The 21,923-nt window shown below is 36.4% G+C and overlaps 1 protein-coding gene across 2 annotated transcripts in view; it reads right to left on the minus strand.

Annotated features, from left to right (window-relative positions):
- The window catches only part of LOC129232658 (oxysterol-binding protein-related protein 2-like), a 141,793-nt gene that overhangs the window by 15,274 nt on the left and 104,596 nt on the right, over positions 1 to 21,923 (minus strand). For both annotated transcript variants that reach the window (XM_054866793.1, XM_054866801.1), the window contains exons 11-13: positions 3,709 to 3,862; positions 1,236 to 1,311; positions 1,017 to 1,151 (exon numbers count right to left, since the gene is read on the minus strand). In XM_054866793.1, coding sequence (XP_054722768.1) covers positions 1,017 to 1,151; positions 1,236 to 1,311; positions 3,709 to 3,862 — 365 coding nt within the window. The remainder of the gene's footprint in view (positions 1 to 1,016; positions 1,152 to 1,235; positions 1,312 to 3,708; positions 3,863 to 21,923) is intronic.

A 21,923-nucleotide genomic window follows, 5' to 3' on the forward strand; every position in this document is an offset into this window, starting at 1 on the left:
TAGTTTGAAATTTAATTCATAATTAAAGAACTAAGTATAATTTTTTTAAAACTAAAAGTATGTATAAATCATAGCCATATTAAGGTATTAGGAGCAGTAATTTCTACATTGTTCTCTACTTCATTTCAGACGAATAGCAAAACATTGTAAGATTCTGGAAAAGAATATTAATTTGAAATTGTTAACATCTATTACACACACAATATATACAGAGAAAAACTTGACAGCTATGTTAACTGAAGATGAGATTGTAAATGCAACATATTACATTTAGAATAACTTATTCAAAAACTGCAAAAAATCTTATGTAATTTTAATCAATGACTTTTTTTTAATACCTCAATCTAAATCAAGCTGATTTATATCATTAAACCCTGCTTATTTACATTGGAGGGGAAAGTTCTTTATAGATACCTAACTAGTAGAAAAGGGAGACAATAAAAATTGATATGGATGGAATCTGTCGATACTGACTACCAGACTGTTAAAAAAAAAGGCAGCCACACAAGTGTTGAATATAGAATGCAGTGAACGAAAATTTAGTGGAATGCACTGATGGCCTATCCTGAGCAGTCTAGCCAGGTCTCATTGAATGTTCCAGAAGTTCATCACACATTTAAGATTTTTTTTTTCTTTCTTTCTTTTTTTTTTTTTTTTTGAAATTGTCAATTAACCTGAAAACATCACAAAACATATCTGGTTTCCATCAAAGTGAAAAACGCATAACTTTTTGCAACAAATTTTGAAAATGTTCTCTCTCTTAATAGTTCATTATGTTTGCAATGCTACAAATGATTTATCATTTTATGCTGCTTGGTAACAACAATATTTGTTTTGCTTTTCAATTTTAGGAAAAAAACATAATAAGGTTTGACACATTTCTGAACCTAAGTGTTATTCCAAGTCAGAACCAATCCAAAATAATTATTAGAAATGTTTTGTGCGTTTTTAAGGAAAGTATCATGAACATAATAAAAATAAATACATAAAATGTAAGTAATTTTTGAAAAGCCTACCTCTAACCTTTTAACGGGATCTTCAGACAGATTTGCTTTTTCTAATAAATGATAATACTCCACATTTTCAGAAATTCTTTGTAAAAAACTTAATGGTTCATTAAAGACGACTGGCATTGTAATCTTTGACAATTCCTGTAACAGAAAACGCAAAATTGAGGATAAACAAATTCTATCAAAACATCCAAAACTATTCTGCCACTTAGTAAAGTTCCTTACTTTTCCGATACACTGCTTCAGGATACTCCAGACACTGAAATCATTCCGGGAAAATTGGGGAACAGGTAGTGTTGGCCTATGATAAAGTAAGAATATAAAAGTATCCATTACTTGAAAATTAGATAACATCTATACTCCATAAGGGCAATTGTGCCAAACAGGTAAATGGCAGTATCTGCAGAAATGAGTTTAAGATATTTGAGGAAAAGCGTTTTGGATTCAATACTAACAATAGGGAGATTTCGGAATTAAAACACTTTAGTGGTTTTTTTCCCCCAAGTGGAAACCACATAAGCAGTTTGTACAATAAAGTTGACGTGCAATAGATGACAGTAAAGCAAAACAAGGAAAGATGAAAAATTTGCAGTTACTGCCATTTACCTGCCTGTGCCCACAGCAGAATTCATGTGCATATGACATAGCTTTTCTATTAAAGAGACAAATATTATAGGGTTGGAAAAACATGGAAAAGTACATATTAAAAATTGCTCTTATCATTTTTTGATGCTTCTATACAAGTTTCCTTCTGTTTTTTGGCAAACAGTTTCTGAACCATTTGGCTTCAAATTTTCAGAAGCCATTATTTATGTACCCAATTAAGATTGTTGGTTGTTTTGGAAGTTTCCAAAACATAGTTTTTGATTCTTAATATCGAACAGATCAGGTCACATGGATCAGCTTTACGGGCCATAGGTTGGCCACCACTGACATAAACTCATAATCACTCATTTTTGGTAACCATGTTGCCTATAATGCATTTAGTAAGAAGTAAACTAAGTATCATGATGCTTGACAACTGTTGTCAGTTTGACCTTGGAGTACTTGAAAACAGCGCCAATTGGAAAAGCAAAATGATCAAATGTGGATGTTCATTTTCTTTTTGTTTTATAAGAAGTTGGAAATTTACTGAGTAGTTAATTTTTGATGGCTACAACCAACATTAATTTAACAACATAAAGTATGTTGTTAATTTAAAACATTGATTTTAGGAATACTTTCTTGATTTACAAAAACACGAAAATCAATTTACCCCTGTACTTGCTTTTTATTTATTAATTCTACAAACAATTACTTCTCCCTAGTGTTGTAGTTGAGAGGAGAGGGGAGGGGGCAAAGGAATGTTATTATTTGAAATTTTGGTTTATAATTACAAAAATAAGGAACATTTAACATAAAGAACCTTTTTCTTAAAAATATGTAGGCTGTTCAATAAGTAACAAGACTAATTTTATTGCCGTGAAACCACTCATCACAATGTTGATTTCTGTGGCATGAAAAATGTCTGTTGTCTGTATCTAGAAATGCTACCGATAGTTGGTGCGTACCGACTTATGTTCCACCGTATTTAGTGATTAAATTGAAGAATGTTGGCAGGCGCCTACAAGAAATAAGACTAATTTTACTGCCTCAAAACCACTCATCACAAAGTTAATTTCTATGGTATGAAAAATGTCTGTTGTCTGTATTAACAAAAGTTACCTATAGTTGGTGTGTACAGACTCATGTTCTTGAGTATCATGTGATTGAATTGAAGCCTGTTGGCGGGCGCCTACAAGACGCAGACAGTTGTCAAAATGGAAGTGTTGTTAGAACAATGTTATCTGATTAAAGTTTGTTCTCATCTGCTAAAATCAGCATTGGAGATCTTTGATGTGATACGTGAAGTTTTCAACAATGAAGTAATGTTTAGAGTTAGTACTTTTTGCTGGCATAAAGCTTTTAAGGAAGGCAGGCAAAATATGGAAGATACTGAATGTGAGGGACAAATTTCAATGTCTCTCACAGAGACAATGATTACCACTGCTGCTATTATCATCAAGAGGAATCACAGAATTATTTTACATCAGTGATTTCTGGCTGTTTCCTCAACTTAAGAAACCATTACGAGGCAAACATTTTGAAAGCAACAGGGCATGTCTAAACTCTGGTCTGCAGAGATGGTTTTGAATGAGCTCTCACAAACATAACATTCACAAGTTTTTAAGAAGTGGACGGAACATTGGGATAAATGCATTTAGTCCCGCAGAAGTTATTAAAAAAAAAAACATGTAAATTATGACGATTAAATTTTTTTTGTGTTTTTTTTATAAATTTTGTCTTATTACTTATTGAACAGCTCTAGTAAAAGCTTGCTTTTTGAATTAAAGCTGGAATAAGAAATCTAAACTCGCCTTTTCTGGTCGAACAAAAATTTTTTAACTATGACATATGCAATAAAAAGGTATATCCCAAAACTTTTCCTACTAGGGCAGTTTTTTTTTCCTGAACCTATGGAACCCAGTCAAACCAATGGAGCCAGATGAGCACATTTTGCATTAACTTGAAAATCATTGTAAAGGGTTGTTTAAGAAGTTTTAAAATATTTGATTTAAATATTTGGTTCACACATTAAATAAATGTATTTCAAAGATTACTTTCAGAAGAAAATTTAAATTTATTATAAAGTAACACTCAAAACTGCAAAAACAATTACCTTCCCCATTTTGTTTTTAGAGGACTTTGCATGATTTCAGGAGTTGATGAATTTGATGAAAATGATGCATATATGCCTGTCTCTGTAGCAACTGCAGTGTCAGAGCTGGAAATGGAGTCATCTTTTCCACTTTTGCTTGTTGGAGGAGAATAATCTTTAAAAAAAATAAATAAAATTAACAATTAAATTTAAAAGATTTTAAAAATGCTATGCTGGAAATTTAAAATTTTTTACTAAGAAACTTTTGCATGAAATATCAAAAAGAGTTCAATCTTTGACATTAATTGAGAAAATAGGCAGGGATGCTCAAGAAGGCGTAGGCAGGGGAAGGTCATGGTGGCCGAGTAGTATTTGGGAATTTTTTAATTAAGGAGCTGCTAAAAAAAAAACAGAATGAAGAAAATTGGTCGACAAACGCAGGTGGGTACTGAGTACCCCCCTTCTCATATTAAAACATAAAAATAATAATCCGACCATTTCCCCTAAAACCAAGCAACACTTAAGTTTCTTTTACAAAAATTAAATGCACTTTCAGAAATCTTTTTTTTTTTTTAAACAGAAAGGATAAAAATTAATTTTTTTAGGATCTTTCGATTAGGGTAAGTTACAAAACAGAATCGAAGCAATTAAAAAGCAGTGTTTTACGTAGTCAAGTAGCTCAACAAAATGTAAGGCACTATAATGAAGTTAAAGAATTAAAAGTCATATTATTTATTACTTATCATTCTTTCAAAATTTGATACAGCTATATTTTTCTACAGCTTAAGCAAAAAGCTTTACATATATGTTAAAAAAAACTAAAATGAGAAAATATTTAAAATTTGCAGCAATTAAGAATTATTAATACAATGAATGAGTTGATTCAAATTGAAAAACCAATTAATTTCACGTTCATTTGAAAAATATGCGTAACTTAGTAATGAAATGGTTTAAAAAGATTAACAAGTCAAAATTCTTAGGTATTCTACTTATCAATAAAAAAAAATGCATGTTTAAGAAGAAAAATAAAGGGTAAACATTTCTTTGTTTCAAAATACTCAAATAATTTAATACCTACCTAAATGCATATTTCAAATGAAAAGAAATTTTAAAAACCAAACCATGCAGTCTTTAAACATAATTTAGAAAATGTCAATATTAAACAATGATAATTGACGTTATAACAGGTGGGAAAAAAAGATTAACATAAATGACGAATAAATAAATTATAAAGAAGGTTAAAGAGTCAAGTTAAAATATGAGGGGATAAATAAATATTTCTGAGAAAACGAACGTTTTCAACTCCCACTCGCCGAAGGAAGAATCGAACCAATAACAAAGTTTTTAATGCGGCTCACTAACCTAGAGAGGAAAACAGCATGAAAAAGAAAACAGGGCAAAGAAACTGCTAACACACCTGCTGGTTGGGTTTTCTTCATAGAGCGTGTCATTACAAATGAGTCAGCATTGCGGATTAAAAATAACATTCGGCATTGAGAATTCATAAGTTATTTTTCCATTACATATTTTTCGTCTCAAGTATCTAATATTGCGTACGTACTCTAAGCGTAATTTAAATTATCGACTATGATGTTGTCTTAAAATATTATCGAGGTAAAAACAAAAACCCTCGACCAGACCAAAACAATTATTTAAAATTGTAAAAGTACTGAAAATATTTAACCAGTGAACCTTTTACTCAGTTGTTTCTAATAAATTGTCGCTGAAAACCAATCGAGATTAAAACTAAAACACGCATTAATATTTTAAAAATATTTAATCAAAAGTGAAAATCAAAAATATTTCGGTACGATCACGAAAAGAAAACTGAAGTTAATGGCAAAGTATAAAAATATGGCCAAATTTTTAAGTAATTTTAAAGGAAAATAAATATTTTGTTCATTTACCTGGCAACAAGTGATAGTCCGTTGATTGACTGCGTTTTCGTGCGCTTTCTTTCTTGTCGTGAATTTCACGGTACTTGGCTCTGTGACCGTACAAATAATCTGAGATGGCTTTCATTGCAAATAAGTGTGACGGAGACTGAACGGAAACTTTCACATTAACCTTATTATCACTTTAGAGGTCAATTATAATTCAGAACAAACTGTAAGGCCAAATAAACCGGAGTGTAATAGCTGCATAACTACGAACTCTGATCGTCGCGACAAACGATCGTTGGGGGTTGCCATCGTAGGCGGTTTCGCCTATCTACGATTTCGAAACCATAAACAAACGACGCCGCGGCTTATTTATGGTCATTTCCTTGCTCGTTGCGCATGATTTGCAAATAATCCCGAAAAGAAGCATTTAAACATAAATCGTCGTGACAGCATTCATTAGAGTATGGATTAACGTGTTGTGCCGTGCGGTGATATCAGAGGAACGTACATAGAGCACGCGAAAGAGAAAGAAAAAAAAAAAACGCAAACAAACACACGGGTTATTTCATTTTCATCTACTTTTTTCACTTGTATAGAAAATTATTTTGTCTGATTATTGATCCAACAGTTACATCTTGATTTGTTCAATAAGAGTTCGCTTTCATCACCAACCTGATAAACCACAAACCAGTGCTATAGGTGGGAAAAACATTAAAGGGAACGCTACCCCCTTTTTTTTTGAGGAGGGAAGCAGATGGTTGATGTCACAATAACCTTATAATTTTCATGAAAAATAAAAGTGTTTGGATTAAAAATTCAATTTAATTCAACAGTGCTCCTCAATTAGCCTTGTGACCACAGGCAACCCAACAATTTTTTAAAAATAATTTTCATCTCTAGTAAACGTAATTGACAAAAAAATAAAAATTGGCTCAAAGAGATTAGATGAAATTTTGAAAATAATTTGGAAGAATCAAGAAAAGAGAGAAAAAAAACTTGTGACTCAAAAATAAACAATTAACTATTTACTTTGAAAAAAAAAAAAAAAAACAGTGCTGAAGAAGTTGGTAGTATTAAAAATAATGGGGTCGTTTCCAAAATTTTAAAAGTATTTTTTCTGGAAGAGCATGCTTAGAAACATACGATCTGACCATTTTTTAAATAATTTATTTAAGTTTAATATTTAAAAAAAAATTACTTAAATCGGTGCGCTTTCATTGTTTACACTTCTGTCGTATGCAGTCGTATGACATCATAAATGATGAAATGCCATTCAATGTTGCCATTCACAGAACAAAATATTTAATTCGCATCTTTAATTACTTACGTGCATTGGCAACGATATGGTTGATAACAAGCGCAGAGCGCAATTTTAATTCGATGCTTGATTATCATAACGTGGAAACGCAGCGAACACAGTAAAAAGATGCCGCCAAGTTCATCATTTATGACGTCATCAAGACCACGCCTTGTTTGAATAATCGGACATTTTAAAAAACTAAAAAAAAACTGTTGGGAAAATAAAAGTATTTTCTGAGTCCATGTTTTTTTTTTTTTCCTTTTGCTCATTCTATCCATTTCAATGACTAAAGGTAGTACTTTTGACTGAAGGAAACCACCCCTTCTGATCAAATCGGCTCTGCCGATATCAGTATTGACCTGGTAGACGTGGCCAGTACGAAGGAGATAGGGCTTAGAGACATACGCACAGAAATCAATAGTATAGATTTTTGTCTTTAAAATTAAAAATGCATAGAATGCATTCTCCTTAGGGAAGGTAAAGCATGATATCTGCAGAAATGAGTTTTTGAGGTTGTTAGAACAAACTCGTTTTGGATTCCACACTAACAACAAGAAAATGTTAGAGTTTGACGTTTCTTTCGTGCTTTATTTCCAGCGAAAACTAAATAAGCACTATTGTATAATAAAGTTTCCCACACCTACACATATACAGTGAAATCCCGTTACGACGTGAACAAACTTCAAGGGCCCGCAAATTTGGTTTGTTGTAACGGGAACTTCGTTGTTCTGGAATTCAAACAATATAATGGATAGTTAAAATCGGGATTGAATTTATTTTTTATTTGATCCGTTGAATTTATATCAGTTATTTTATCCGTCGAAACGGATATTTTGTTGTATTAGTATTCGTTGTAACTGTATATCTCTGTTCATATAATGTCCGTTTTTCACGAGAAGGCATTTCGCCACGCCTCCTCGAACGCAGAGTTCCATTTTACGCGGGGCTGATCGGTAAACATATCCACGCGCTTCTAAATGAGACAACCAGACAACTTTTACTTGGGCGTGCATTTTAATGTGCAAAAAAATATTAGCGTCCTTTACATTCCTTGCTTCACCTTTTAGTTGTCATTTTGGTTATTCTTACATTTTAAAAATTGCTGCTTTTACAACAAAATACTATGATCCGAATAAACCTTCTGCCGAAAACAGCGAAATAGAATCAACTGATACCACGTGACGAAGTAGGAGTAAAGTGCCTTCTTGTGAAAAACGGACAATATATATACAGTAGACCCTCGTTTTACGCGGTGGTTACGTTCCACGGTAATGCCGCATAAATCGAAACCGAGTAAATTGAGACCAAATACTAGTGTTAAAATAGGGGTTTGGTTCCGTAGATAACAAAATAATTCATTCTAGGGATGACTAGTTGTATAATAAGTATAATGTGTACTTATATTGACTTTAATGCACAACATGTATAAAGAAAACATAAATTAATTTCGTGTTCTGTTTATAAAGAGGAGCCGGCTTTGGCAGTCTTTTGGCAGATCACTTGCGTCATTTCCATGATAGATTCTTCCTTCACTAACAAATCAGAAAGATCATTTCTATTGACTAGGAATGGCTCAAAATTTTCACTGTGAATGTTTTTGGTTGCGTGTCACCGACGTTGGTATCCTCGTTGGTTTTGGTCTCCTTTGTCACTGCTAAAAGCTCTTCTTCCAGCAGGTTCTGAACTGTGTGAGTTTAATAACTTTACTTCTGGAAAGAGTTCTGAAACCCAGCGCATAAAATCTCTCCGGTAGCCCAAGCTCGATTATTAGCACGCCAAAACGCAGTTGATTACGCGTAATCTGCAACCTTTAGGAGTTTGGATTTTGAAAGAGGGGAAAATTTTATTGCATTGCCGCATCCGCGTAAAAACAAAACTCATCCGCATAAAATAAAGGTGTCAAATCTTAAACCGTGTATAATCGAAACCGCGTAAAATAAACCCGCGAAAAACGAGGGTCTACTGTGTGTGTATATATATATATATATATATATATATATATATATATATATATATATATATATATATATATATATTCAGGTTTATCCTGCAAGACCTCTATTTTCGCAACTGTTAGTCCTAGATTCACCTTCCAATTTCGAAAATTTTCAAAATCAGATGCAGAGTTAAGATATTGTAACGGATTCGGTGCGACTTCCACTTTCTTGAAATGAAGACACAGTTCTTGATAAAAACACAGGAAATTTATTTACACTATGTACAGGAGAAACCGTTAACAACTGCTAAATTATTCATCAGCAATTATCACACAACACCGTAAACTCATCGTTTACACACGTATTTACTTCCAAATACGAAAACAACACAGCGAAATGCCTCGCTATAAACAGAGCAAAATGCTATCAGTTCGAAATATCAATCGAAACTCTCCGTTTATCCATCGCTAACGGCTTAAATACACCGAAAAGAATTTTCTCAAATATTCCACACGCTTCTCGAAATGCGTTGACCGTTATCAACGAAAAGAAAGAAAATAGGGGTCGTATACTTTAGCCGAATGAAAAAAGGGGTTGTATATTCATTACGGGAAACTATTTACAGGTTACGTTACTACAATAATTACTATTTACAGAATTTGTAACATTGCCCCCTTCCTAAGGACTGCACGTCCCGGGCAGTACAATCCCCAGAAAGGGTGCCAAACTTCTATCACAAGTTTACAAATATACACATTAATTAATAACTAACAGATACAGAAAACACAATAATAACAAGAAATATTACTAAACATTAAAAGCAAAAAATTATCTACAACTTTTATGTTATCAACCATGGTTGTTTACGTAATACTCATGAACTATGGCCATAGTATGGGGCTAACCGATCATAATGTACGACCCTAGGTTTTGCATTAGGTGATTTTTGGATCCTCACTACGACGTCATTTAGTCGGTTAAGGACTTTGTAGGGTCCATCCCAATGCGACTGCAATTTGGGTGAAAGACCTTTCCGTCAGATGGGATTCCACAACCAAACCTTGTCGCCTTCGTTGAATTCATGTCCAGTAGACCTTGTGTCGTATCGGGTCTTTATCTTCTCCGCCGCGATGTTGATTCGCTCTCGTGCGAAGTTATGAACGTCTTCCAACCGGGCCTGGAGATCCTGGATGTACTCCTCAGGCGATGAAGGCGCATCCGGAGGACGACCGAAGACGAGATCACAAGGTAGCCGAAGCTCTCGTCCGAAGAGCATCTGAGATGGGGCATATCCGGTAGTCTCGTGGACAGCACTGCGGTAGGCCAGCAGGAACAAAGGCAGCTTCTTGTCCCAATCCTGTTGATTTCTGGAGACCATAAGTGAGAGATTATTCAGGATTGTGCGGTTAAATCTCTCCACCATGCCGTCCGATTGTGGGTGTAGTGGTGTTGTCCTAGTTTTCTCAATTCCGAGAATTTGACATAGGCCCTTAAAAACAGCAGAGATGAAATTCCTCCCTTGGTCGGAATGAATCTGCAAAGGTGTTCCATATCTCGAGATCCAATGTTGGACTAGAGTCTCTGCTACGGTAGTAGCCTCTTGATCTGGAATGGGATATGCTTCCGGCCATTTGGTGAAGTAGTCGATGGAAACAAGAATGTATTTGTTCCCATCAGCAGTTCTTGGTAGAGGACCCAGGATGTCGATCCCAATTCGTTCGAAAGGAGCTCCAACGTTGTACAGATGTAGCTTCCCTCTGCTTCTCTTCTTCGGTCCTTTACGAGCAGCACAGGCGTCACAAGAATGGCACCACTTCTCCACGTCATCCTTCGCCTTGCTCCAGAAGAAGCGCTCCCGAACTTTATTGAGAGTTTTCAAGACACCAAAATGTCCTCCAGTCGCACTACTATGTATTTCTTTCAGAACATCTGAAATCCTGGATCGAGGAAGTAGTAACTGCCACCTAGATGTCTTGCCGTCATCAGATTCCCATTTCCGGTGTAGCACGCCGTTCCGTAAATGGAGTGAGTTCCATAAAGCCCAGTATCTTTTTGTTGCAGGACTGAAGATGGAAACGTCCTGCCAGCTAGGGCGTCGACTGTCACTTTCCATGAACTCTAAAATTGGTTTTATGTCGGGGTCTTCAAGTTGATCTTTTCGAACTTGGTCATCACTCCATGGATCAGGTTCTGATGATGTTGGAGTCACTGTCACCTGATAGGCGGTAGGGCTAGTCGTTCCATACTGTTTCTCGATTCGGGAACAATAGTGGCAGTTCTCAGGACAGGGTCTCCTTGATAAAGCGTCAGCATTACCGTGAGATAACCCTTTTCGATGCTTGATCTCCATGTCATATTCCTGGAGCCGCTGTATCCATCTGGCTATCTGGCCTTCTGGATTCTTGAAGTTCAAAAGCCAAGTTAACGAGGCATGATCTGTCCGAAGCAGAAATTTTCGGCCGTAGAGGTAATGATGGAAGTGTTCTACAGCTTTCACTATGGCCAGTAACTCCTTTCTGGTGACGCAGTAATTTCGCTCCGACTTTGATAAGCATTTGCTCCAGTAAGCGATGACATGTTCATTTCCGTCAATTTCTTGGGATAAAACAGCTCCAATTCCCTCGTTGCTCGCATCAGTGTCCAGGATGAAGGATTTTTCAGGCTGAGGATAGGCGTTGATGTTAAAGCCTCCTTCAGTCGTAGAAATGCATCTTCCAGGGGTAGGAGTTCAAATTTAAAAATTCCAGGACATAATTTTAATAAAATTCCAGGACAATTCCAGGACATCATTCATGACTTTACAGATTACTTTCGGAGCAAGCGGAACCTACAATATATAACTATTATGGCACAGAAGAATAAATGGTTAATTCAATCTGTTTATTTACTTAATTATTTATCCAGGAAACACTGGCAGTACTGCTTAGTCCCAGCAATAAGTATATCTACTAATTTTCATCACTATAAAATGAAAACTATGATCTCCAGCTAGCAGATAAGGCCATAAGATGAATTTAGAAGGAAAATAAACCAGGGGTTCGCAAATTCTTCCGATTTCTGGTACCCCTATATGAGGAATTAGAGGGTACTATGAGGAATTAGAATTTCCTCCTAGCACCCTACTCTATGTGTTACATGCAGATTTAGTGATACCATGGACACTTCGTCTTCTCCTAGGGAATCCCAGGGTGCCGCAGCAAAGATTGGGAACCCTTGACATAAACAATGAAATAAAACTAGCAACTGCAGCTGCTAGACCCATGAAAATTCAGTATTTTTAACAGTTCTCAAAAAAAGAAGAAAAAAGTTATCAGCTAAAGTAATATCAACTTGCATGTAAATTTCAAAAAATACTCTTTTCATGAGATGTCAAACTATTTTCTAAATAATTATGATAGCAACACATTTTAGTTTAGATGTTTGTTGAAACATTGTTACATATATACATTATACACTCATGAACATATTATATATTAATACATTTTTAATGAGAAGCAATTCTCTTGATTTTTTAAATTCATTAACAACTTTACAAAGATCTTGATGAAATAAGGACCAACAAAATGAACAATCTAGCAACTTACCTCTTAAAAACATCACTGAGCTTTACTGTGAATTGAAAAAGTAGGATACACAAGCAGAATATTCCAAATGTTATGTATTTATATGTTCTCCAAAGATTAATAAATTTCCATAAATTATTCAAATGTTATAACCAGGCTTTTTGTAACCCAAAGATGAGGAATAAACATGAATCACAAAGGAAGGAAAATTTAAGCTTGCCTTTGCCGGAACAATATTAGTAAATGAAAATTTCAGGGAAATCCCCAATTGTACTAAAACAATATTTAAAAAAAAAAAAAAATTAAAAACAATTCAAATTGAAATTTCCAACAAAATAAATTTTTGAAATTGAATTAACATTTTAAAAAAAATTATGACCAAAATTTTAGAAAAAAAATTACGAACCTAGTGATATTTGCCAACTAAAAAACTATAATTGCAATGGGCTTTAAGGAGTCACATAACCTCAAAAATGACCTTTTGACCCAAAAAAATTTTAATGGATTTTAAAATTGCTTTGAACACACGGAAAAAATATCAATCTAGCTCAATTATTTAAAAGGTTATGCATGATTTTAGTTCATTCCCGCTATGTGTTTTAATGGAAAAGCAAAACTTTGAAGTGTTTTTTCTGAATGGTCCTTTTTTGTGCTTCCATGTTAGCAAAATCACTAAGGATTTTTTTCTATTAAGAAAGTAATTTTTAAATAATATTTTTTTGCACTCAGGATAATATGTTTAACAAAACTGTGCATTGAATAAGCATTTTATAAATTACTAAAATTTTTAGAGCATGTTGAACCTTTATAAAACATAAGATAAGAAATTAAGATTGTTTACATAATAGATCACAGAAAATGTTCAAACCAATATATAAGCAAATGAATGCAGAGATATTTCGACATAATTATTGTGATCATTAAGCAAAAAACATTTTTGAAATAAATGCTAAAACCAAAAAGCCTTAGGGTTTATAAAAAATTAAAATTTTCAAGTTTTCGTATTTTCGGAAAAAGTGGGCAGCTTTTTTAATCTTAGAAAATAAATTATTGATTGTTAAATAAGTGTACATGCAACAGTTTAAAAAAAATACATGTTTTACTTAAAACTAAAAAAATTTCTACCAGTATTTTTACAGCGGCGAAGGTGTGAACGTGAACCCTCCAATCCTCGAGAGGCGCACAATCGTTTCGCACACAGCGCATGCGCTGAACCTAGATGGCCCACGTGATCAGCTGAGGAGACGGTTGACGGCAAATGAATACAGCCCGGCGATGGGATTGCAGTTTTCACGCTTTTTTTTTCAACGGGGAAAACTTTATTTTTTATTCATTCAACAAAAAGAAAGGCTTGAAATTCCAGGAATTCCAGGACATTTTTAAACATTCAAGGACATTCCAGGACATGAAAAAAAAAATCAGGAATTCCAGGAATTCCAGGACAACTCCGAGCCCTGATCTTCGCATTCTTTGGACCATTCAAACTTTTGCTTGCTCTCCGTCAGCTTATGCAAAGGTCGTGCAATGTTGGAAAAACCCTTCACGAACTTCCTGTAGTACGTGCAGAGCCCCAGGAAACTTCGCAACTGATGGATGTTTTCGGGACGACTCCAACTCCTGACCGCAGATACCTTCTCTGGATCGGTTTGTACACCCTCAGAAGAGATGATGTGACCAAGGTAGTTCACTTCCCGGCGGAACAAATTACATTTGGACGGGCTTAACTTCAGATTGGCTTCCTTAAGCTTTTGCAGCACCTTCCTAAGGTTTGCCAGATGTTCTTCGAAGCTGCGTCCCACGATGATGATATCGTCTAAGTAGACCAGACAGGATTCGTAAGAGAGTCCTCTTAACACTGTCTCCATAAGACGCTCGAACGTAGCTGGTGCATTGCAGAGGCCGAAGGGCATCACTTTAAACTGCCATAAGCCTTGTCCAGTTGTAAACGCTGTCTTCTCTCGGTCCTCAGGGTGTATCTCAACCTGCCAGTAGCCGCTCTTCAAGTCCAGGGTCGAAAACCACTTGTGTCCGGAAAGAGTGTCCAAGGTGTCGTCTATCCGTGGAAGAGGGTAACTGTCTTTCTTGGTGATTTCATTCAGCCGTCGGTAATCGACACAAAATCTGGTGGAGCCATCTTTCTTTCGGACTAAGACGATGGGAGAGGCCCAAGGACTGGACGAGGGTTCGATGACATCATTCTCCTGCATCTCTTTCAGGAGGGTCTCGACCTCTTCCTTCTTGGCAAACGGTAGTCGTCTTGGATGCTGTTTAATAGGGGGTGTTCTCCAGTGTAGATCCTATGCTGCGTTAAATTCGTACGGCCAACATCCTCCGATGTAGATGAAAACAGATGCTTGAAGTCATCCACCAATTGTTCCGCAGCAGTTCTTTGATCTTTCGATAAGGGTGCACTCCCAATTAACTTCGATGTCAAGGACTCAGAAGACACAGTCTCAGGGGAATTGATTCTTCTAATGATGCAGTTTACTGGAGTACAAGTTGCCGACACTTCACCTTTTCGGATATTCCTTGGCCTTTCACTCACGTTGGCGACTCTCACAGGAATTACATCCTTAGAAAGGTCCACAAGCGTAGATGCTACCAGTACTCCTTTTAGGCTATTGCTTAGGTTAGGGTATTCAATGAGTCCAAATCGAAAACTATTGCTTTCTTCAAGGGAGCCAGGTATTAATGATTCTGACCTTGAGGGAATCGATAAATCTGTTCGGGCTATTATTTGATGAGCGGATTTTACATCACTTTCTGCGGGGAAAACAGCTATGTCTTCTCTCATCGAGTGCAGCTCATTAGTCTTGAAGTCGAGAGTGAAGTCATATTTCTTTAAAAAGTCCAATCCGAGAATGAAGGGGTCCGTGATATTAGCGACGAATGCCGTATGATGGTAGGTGGCATTCCCAAACACTATTTCCAAGTCCACTTTACCGTCAATCTCAATTTTGTCACCTGTCACAGTCTGGAGACTTACGCGTGGCGAGGTCCACAGCAGTTTCAATCCAAATTCACGAGCCACATCTGTCCTAATGATTGTCACATTGGCTCCAGTGTCGACAATCAGTCTGCAGGGGTTCCCATTTACATGTGCGTAAATGAAAAGTCCATCACTGCCAAAACTAGAAGAGGAAATCTGCAGAGCTCTAGTGGTGGTGATTTCCTTCCCTCGCGTAGCTTGGCGAGCCGGACAACTCCTTCGCAGGTGTCCTTCACTACCGCATTTCCAGCACTTCTGCTCTTGTTTCTTTTGGGCTGTTATGCTGCTCAGATGTCTTGTCAAGTCACCGAGTTGTCTCTCAAGTTCAGCGAGGTGGGACGACCTGGAATCAGACTCATCAGCTTCCTGAGTCCGGATTAGATGGCGATCCACATGGGTTGCTTCTTGGGCGGCCTCGTATCTCATCGCATACACAACGGCAGAATTCAGGTCTTTGACATCCGCCATCCGTAGAGCTTTCTGGATTTCCGGATCTCGAACCCCGTCGATGTAGTAGTTGAGTGCCAGGTTGTCTCGAACATCCGCAGGGCAGTCGTAAAAAGCAAGATGAGACAGTCTCTCGATGTCCGCCGCAAGCTCTTGCAGGGTTTCCCCAGTTTTCTGGAAACGGGACTTCAACTGGAGTCGGCTGAAATCTTTCTGGCACTTCTCACCGAAGCGAAGCTCCAACGCAGATGTGAGGGCGGCGAAATCCAGGCGCTGGCTGTCCGGAAGGGTCTGGAGAATGTCCGCTGCGTCACCTCTCAGGGATGCTGCAAGATGACAGGCCTTGGTAGCAGAGTCCCATCCGTTCGCTTCCGCCACTATCATGAATTGAGTTTTGTAAACCTGCCACGAAGTTTTCCCATCAAATGTGGCAAGTTTAATGGACGGTCGAGCAACCGATGTGGGAGCGCCAAACTGTACAGAGCTGCTTCCCGCGATCGCCAATCTCCTTTCCAGGTCTTTAAAGATGTCTTCTTTAAGTTGATGAAATTTTCTATCTTCTTCTTCCAGTTTATTTTCTACAGCATTGCATCGGCCTTCCACGGAACTTAATTTTTCTTCAAATTTCTCTTCGATAGCATCAACTCGATGCTCTATCTCATTAAATTTATTTTCTATCACAGTCTTTACCGAAGTAAGATCGTTTTTAATTTCCTCTTGGTTAGAAACTAGGTCATTTTTCAGCACCGTTAAATCACTTTTCAATTGGTTTTGATTAGCCGCCATATCATTTTTTTAATTGTTCTTGATTAGCTGCCATATCATGTTTTAATTGTTCTTGATTAGCTGCCATATCATTTTTTAATTGTTCTTGATTAGCTGCCATATCATTTTTTAATTGTTCTTGATTAGCTGTAAAACTTGCAGTCAAGTCACTTTTTAATTGTTCTTGATTGGCTGTAAAACTTGCAGTCAAGTCACTTTTTAATTGTTCTTGATTAGCCGCCATATCACTCTTCACAGAGGTGATTGCGTCAAGAAGTTGTTTTAATTGCTCATCCATTGCGCGAGTAATCACCATAAAAATAAAGTCCTAATTCAAAAAAAGTCTTTATGAAAAAATGTCCAAAGTCACACTTACTCCAAGAAAGTCCAGAAGAAGCCCCACGTTGGGCGCCAATTGTAACGGATTCGGTGCGACTTCCACTTTCTTGAAATGAAGACACAGTTCTTGATAAAAACACAGGAAATTTATTTACACTATGTACAGGAGAAACCGTTAACAACTGCTAAATTATTCATCAGCAATTATCACACAACACCGTAAACTCATCGTTTACACACGTATTTACTTCCAAATACGAAAACAACACAGCGAAATGCCTCGCTATAAACAGAGCAAAATGCTATCAGTTCGAAATATCAATCGAAACTCTCCGTTTATCCATCGCTAACGGCTTAAATACACCGAAAAGAATTTTCTCAAATATTCCACACGCTTCTCGAAATGCGTTGACCGTTATCAACGAAAAGAAAGAAAATAGGGGTCGTATACTTTAGCCGAATGAAAAAAGGGGTTGTATATTCATTACGGGAAACTATTTACAGGTTACGTTACTACAATAATTACTATTTACAGAATTTGTAACAATATTGAATGTTTGAAGCAATAATAAAAATGAGTCAAGAAACGCAAAATTTAACTTTTTATGATGACCCAAGGTGCCCTAACATATTTAAGGAAATAATCTACATTGAAAAATGATTCCAACACAAAAAGCTTAACATTAGTACGACCAATAATTCAGGGGTGCCCATCCCCCCAAAGCTCAATGGCGCAAATTCCCCCCCAAAAATTTTTCTCGCTTTCGAATTGGGTTAAACATAACAGTTTTTAGAGTGTTTAATTTCCAGTCAAATTCACGGGTGGGGGGGGGGGGGAGCGCTAACAAATACCATTTGAACTGAAATGTTGTTGGATTGTTGACCCGCCTTGCCTTCCCTAATTTTGAAACGTGGACCTTAAGTAAACAAATTTTGGGTACCCATGAATTTTGCTACATCTTTTTTTTTTTTTTTTTCAAACGTATGAATGATTACAGGGACGACTTTCTGGCTTTGGATGGAGTCATTACTAGATGTATACAACATGAACCGTGAAAGGGAAATTTATTGTCAATTAAATAGGGGGTCCGGGGAGTTTCCCCCCAGATAAGTTTTGAAATTGTAATTTTAAAACCAGTTTTATACGATCTCTGGTGATGTTACAAAAATAAAAGGTTAGGTGGGCCCTTCCCGGTAATTTTTCAATATTGAAACTTTAAAAGCGCAATTATAAATAGTCTACCGTTGTGTTAAGGAGGGCTTTCCTTTGTTTTCAAAATTGTAGTTCTAAAAACGCAGTTTTAGACTATCTGTGGTAATGTTACGGAAAGAAGAGATCTTAGGGCTCGCCCGTGGAAATTTTTCAAAATTAAAGTCTTGAAAACGCTATATATGGTTGGGAGACAAGCAGTTTTCTGAAATTGAAGTTCTAAAATCGCAATTGTAGCCACCTTTGTGACGTTAAGAAAAAGAGTTTTCAAATGCTCTCCCGGAATTTTCTCGATATTGAAGCCCTAAAAACCAAATTTAGGATGACTTTTTAATAATGTTGACGAGAGTGAGGAGGAGGGAAAGGGTCGTTCCACTTAAATTTCCGAACTTGTAGCTTTAGAAACACTTTTGATATTTCTTGATAATGTTAGTGGAAGGTGAATTTCGGTGCCATTCCCCGGTAATGTTTTGAAATTGATACTCCAAAAACGCAATTCTAGGCTTGTCTTTGATCGTGTTAAGGAAAGAGGGGGGAATCAGGGGCTCTCTCCTATAAATTTTTCAAAATTGCATGACGAGAAACGCAGTTTTAGATGACTCTTGATAATAAAGAGGATGTCATTCTGGCGTTCAAATCTTCTGATCCAACTTTGAAATGGACACCAACTCCATGTCGTTCTGTGATGCTCCTTTCATTGAAAAAGAGACACGGTCATTAAATTTTGGAAAGAGCACCAGGGCTGTCGCTATTTCAAAAAAACTGGGGGGGGGGGGGGGGGTACGCTTTTTGCGGCCCCTTAATTTTTTCAAACGCATGTTCGAATGTGCCGAGAGAGAAGATTTGGCTTCTGGTTTAGCAGGGATAGTCATATTACTAGACCTTAGTACTAGCAATATAAATAATCGTTAGGATAATATTCAATCAGAATTAGGGGGTGTCGGAGGGCTACCTTCTTGCATTATTTTGCAATTTGAAGACATAAAAACGCAGTTTTAAACTATATTTTAAGTTTGGGAGGAAGGGAGAAGAGTTCCAGAGGATAGTATCTCCCGCGCGATAATTTTTCCAAATTTAAGTTCCCAACACAATTGTACGTTATATTTAATTACTAGTGGTACCCGCACGGCTTTGCCCGTAGTTGAAAATTAAAAGGTCATTCGGTTCGCCTGTATAGTTACAAATAATGGATGACGAATTTCTCGCCAATTGGCTATGTTCATTCGCTCTGCCATTCCACGTCATGCTAATTTCGTAATTTACTTGTCCATCTTATAATAATTTTGCTCCAGAAAATGTTCTTAAAAGTGAAATAGAAAAAGAACAAAATCGAATTTTCGAAAAATCGCGCTTCGAGGTGCACATTCCCATGCTACAAACTAACTTTGTGCCAAATTTCATGAAAATCGGCTTAACAGTCTAGGCGCCATGCGCGTCACAGACATCCTACAGACATCCAGACAGAGAGACTTGGAGCTTTATTATTAGTAAAGATGTTCAGAAGAGGGGTCCAGGGGCTCTCACTCGGGAATTTTCAAGACTGTTATTTGAAAAACAGTTTTAGACGATCTATGATGATGTTAAGGGAGTTAGAGACTCGAGGTCATCATTCTATAATTTTTCAAAATGCAAACTTGAAGCACGCATTCCCAATTGTGAATTATTTCTGATTGTGATACGTAAAGGGGGATCCGGGGGCTTTCCCCCGAGAAAAATTTGAAAATTATAGATCGAAAAATGCATTTTAATACAATCTATGGTGATATTAAGAGGATGAGAGATGCGCCCTCCCCCGTCGAAATTTTTTTAAATTTTGAAGTCGTAAAAAACGCGATTGTAGACATTTTTGTTAAAATTTAGTGCACCGCCAGTTTCTTGAAATCAAAGCTCCGGAAACGTAATTTAAGCCAACCTTCAATGAAAGGGGGAGGGAGTTTTGAAGGGGCTTGTGACCAGAAATGTTTCGTAATTGATGCACTAAAAGCGAGATTTAAGACATTTTTCGATGATGTTGGCGAGAAAGAGAGAGAGAGAGACGCATTCTCTCGAAAAAAATTTCGATCCGTAGAAACCGCTGTTTTAGATTTTTGTTAACGTTAATGGGTGGAGAGATTCGGAGTCCTCCCCTGGAAAATTTTCAAAATTGAAATTCAATTAAAGTAATCGTAGACGATTTATTGATACTGTTAGAGGGGTAAAAGGTTTTGGAGATCTCTCCCCAGAAAATTTTTCTAAATTGAAACCTTAACAATGATATTTTTTGAGGATCTCCGGTAATATTTGGAGGACGACAGTTTCGGAACAACTCAGGGAGTTTTTTTTTAAATTAAAGTCCAAAAGACGAAATTTATTCGACCTTGAATGAGGATGAATGATTAATTGAGAGGGCATTTCTCGGAGGTTAGGTTGGGAGCACTCTCATGGTTTTTCGAAATTGCAGTCCTAAATACTCAGGTGTAAGCCAGCTTTAATGACGTTAGGCTACAGAATGGGGTTTGAGAACAATTTTTCCGGGATTTTTTTCAAAATTTAAATTTTAAAAACTCACTTCCAGGCCAGCTTTGGGGACGTAAAAAGAAGGGTTTGGAGTTTCCTACTCTTCCTTTCAGTTTGGCTACGTCCCTCCTATCTTCATTGTCAATTTTAATTACTAATAAACATATTGTGGTAATATTTTCTTCCAATTTTTCTTTGCCAAACACGATTATTTGCTTGGATTTTCCATAATAAAACTTTCAATCCCTCCCCCCCCTAATATTTTTTGTTTTCTTGCAATACAAGCGTTTGCGGCCTTGGAAAAAGGACTTTTAATATTTTGAACGGATGTGGTAATTTTCTGCGATACTTTAGGTCTCTATTCCACTTCATTTTATATTAAATATGCCACCTGCATCTCTTGATTAAGCTGTGATTTAATTATGATTTTTACATTCAAAAAATTTAGAACTTTTGGTGTGAGTATTCATTACAATACATTGAATCTCTCTTTGCATTTAACTGTTTTATTATTTTTTTTTTCCTCTCTATTTCGCATTTATTTCGGCGACCCAAACATTTTTCTCCACTTAGCAATGATTTTCAGTACAATATTTTTCATCAAAAAAAAAACATATAGGAATGTTTCGGCGAACCCTATCCTATGGGCTTTTCTAATGAAGCTGTCCTATTTATTTATGTTTTCTTTTTCTCTTTTTTTTAACTGAAGAACCATAAAGCATAATTTTGTATAACCAGGGCCGACGAGAGACAAGGCGTGCACCATGTTAGTTTTGTCGCCTTTCCTCCCTCCCATTATGCTAATTTTACTCTATGCACAATACTTTGAGCCGAGCCCATAGTTTCCGACTAGACAGACATACCCACTTTGCGGCCTAGTGAAGAGTGTATGGTACTGAATACTTTATTTTATTTTTGGTTAATAAAAATGTTTGAAGCGTACATTTCCGCGACTCTTAATAAAAGAGAATCATGGATGTTCCCAAATTGTATTTTAAGATTACATTTTCCATTCCAATTTTACAGAAAAAATAACTTTTGTTACTATTATTTTAATTGTTCATTTATAATTACCATTTTAATTTTTTAAAACAGCAAAGAGTTTCCCTTTCTCTTTTTTCGTTATCATCGCTAAAATGAAATTGGCGGCCCCACTTCTGAAAAACTGGGGGGGTGTAGCACCCCCCCCCTTCCCGTCTTGGCGACGGCCCTGAAGAGAACGTTAAAAAAGTATTATTGATGTATCTATTTCTTGTTCAGTAAGTTTAAATATTTTTTCTTTCCAAAATTCAAGAATTTCATGTTCT

The sequence above is a fragment of the Uloborus diversus genome, chromosome 1 (assembly GCF_026930045.1).
Source record: "Uloborus diversus isolate 005 chromosome 1, Udiv.v.3.1, whole genome shotgun sequence".
NCBI lineage: Eukaryota > Metazoa > Arthropoda > Arachnida > Araneae > Uloboridae > Uloborus > Uloborus diversus.